Genomic DNA, 2294 nt, shown 5'->3' on the forward strand with positions numbered 1-2294 from the left:
ACATGCAAGCACGCATGATATGCAATCGAGTAAATAATGCAAGAAAACAGTTCAAAAGTAACTTTGGAAATAGTTTGAGGTCACTCACCTCCACGGCTCAGGAACCAACCATCATATATCATTGTCTTACTCAAATCCAAGTCTTAGATCACAAACTCAATGCAATCAAGTCCTTTCAAAGTTTGGACAGCACTTCCACTAAATTTGCTTACTTTTCCAGCCGTCAAGGCTTCATTATTTCCTCAGTCAGTCCCAAAGTCACACAAATAACTTCATTTAATAACCGTTCAATAAGCTCCCTCTAGTTGAAAATTCAGGAGACCTCGCATTCAGCAAATGCGAGCTTGAGAGCTTGCATTTGCTGAATGCGAAGACCCCTGAACGGAATTTCATACAAAAAAATGCCCCATTTGTAGAATTTTTTTAAAAATCATCATAATTTTAGAAATTTCTCTTGTTTTGCAGGGATGGAGAAGGGAAATGGAGGACCTATTGCTAATGGTAATGGTCATGCTAATGGCCACGTGGAGCCCCTTAGGTCTATTTACTATAGAGCACAGGGTGGAGGAGATCATATGCATTACTCGCCTTCTACTAGACTTCCTCGATGTATATGTAGGGCGATATACGCTTATCCAATGACCTCGTATTTGCTCTTGATGATGAGGGTGGCTAGTTGGTGAATACCAACAGATCTTTACTTCAGGAGGTTGAGGAGCTGAGCGCCATGTGGATGCTCAGGGTGCTAGGATTGTTGAACTCGAGGGGACGATGGTAGACGAGAGGGCTAGAGCTGAGCCCGCATGTGATGAGGTTCAGAGGGTTAGAGCTCGACTTACTAGGATAGTCCAGGAGGTCCGGAATCGGGTTTCTGGGATTCTAGCCTATACCTCTATGTTGATTGATGAGGTGATGGATACTGTGCGGAGTTCGGTTCAGGAGGGCACTGAGGAGGACCCTGAGGAGGAGGTTCCACCTGATAGTCCTATTGAGGATTATACTAGGAGTGATAACTCTTTTGACTGGTATAGCTGAGATTAGCTGGGGTGATGCTAGTTCTGAGGCCATTGTATTTTGCTTAACTGTATGACCTACTTTTGAGGCACCTGAATTCTACTTTTGTCGTGCCTGGCTAATTGCATCACTTTGGCACTTGTGTGCTATATTTTTGTAAATGCCCTATGACTTGCTAATTGTTTGAATTTTAAAGTGTAAATGCATGTTAATTATTGTTATTTTCGATGTTTTCAAGTTGGCTTGTGTATCAAGTATTTTCTCGCGTAATTATATTATTTCTTGCACTAGGCATAATTAGGATTATGGACGGCCGAAGGAGTGGTAGAGGTCGTGGGCGAGGGTCTAGGCAAAACCAACCTCAAGAGGATGAACAAGGATTGGCAACTAAAGTGGCCCAAGGACAAGAAAATGTAGAGGATAACCAAGTGGCTACTGCCATTAATAGGATGACTGATATTCTTGAATGGTTAGTTGAGAGACAAGGTCCAGGGCCACTTAACCAACCCGGGGCCTAGGATAGAGGGGAAGATAGAGTCTTGGAACGATTTGTGAAATTTAATCGGCCTAAATTTATTGGAGGACCTGACCCCGAGTTAGCGGAAAATTGGCTAGAAAGAATGACCAACATTTTTGCCACCCTAGATTATACAGAGGAGAGGCAAGTGACTTTTGCTGTCTTTCAGTTTGAGGGTGCAGCACGTGTTTGGTGGAATGTGATAAGGGGAAAATGGGAAAGGGCGCAAACCTCTTGGACCTGGGAAAACCTTTTAAGAGAGTTTAATGAGAAGTTTCTCCCGCCCTTGGTTCAAGAGAAACGGGAGGACGAATTCACAAAAGTGAAGCAGGGGGCATCTAGCGTGGCTGAGTATGAGGAGAAATTCACTAAACTTTCTAGGTATGCCCCAGAATTGGTAGTCACTGAGAGGAGAAGGATAAGGCGATTTGTACAGGGACTTAACGTGGAAATTCAAAAGGGGTTAGCAGCAGACCAAATCTCTACTTTCACCGAAGCCCTAGAGAAGGCGTAGAGAGTCGAAAGTGTAAGGCTGCAAGTTAAGGATTTTCATGCCAAGAAAAGGGGCACGCCTAGTCATCCTCCTGGACAAGCAGATAAGGGTGCCCCACCTTCTAAAAAAGAAAGAGGAACGAGAGGAGTAAAGACATCTAGTACACCAAAAAGGACTCAATCAAGAGGAGGCCACAATGGACGAGGGCAACTGAGGGAGACACCTCCAAGTGGTCAGGCTATAGTTCCTCAAGTTGTTTGTGGTTATTAT

The 2294-nt window shown here is 43.9% G+C and overlaps 1 protein-coding gene across 1 annotated transcript; it reads left to right on the forward strand.

Moving 5' to 3' along the window:
• Positions 1-1634: 1634 nt before the first annotated feature.
• LOC140004779 (uncharacterized) lies at positions 1635-2045 on the forward strand. The gene has a single exon (XM_072044924.1). The coding sequence runs from the start codon at positions 1635-1637 to the stop codon at positions 2043-2045; it is 411 nt and encodes a 136-aa protein (XP_071901025.1).
• Positions 2046-2294: the final 249 nt, after the last annotated feature.

This window comes from Coffea arabica, chromosome 4c (genome assembly GCF_036785885.1).
Source record: "Coffea arabica cultivar ET-39 chromosome 4c, Coffea Arabica ET-39 HiFi, whole genome shotgun sequence".
NCBI lineage: Eukaryota > Viridiplantae > Streptophyta > Magnoliopsida > Gentianales > Rubiaceae > Coffea > Coffea arabica.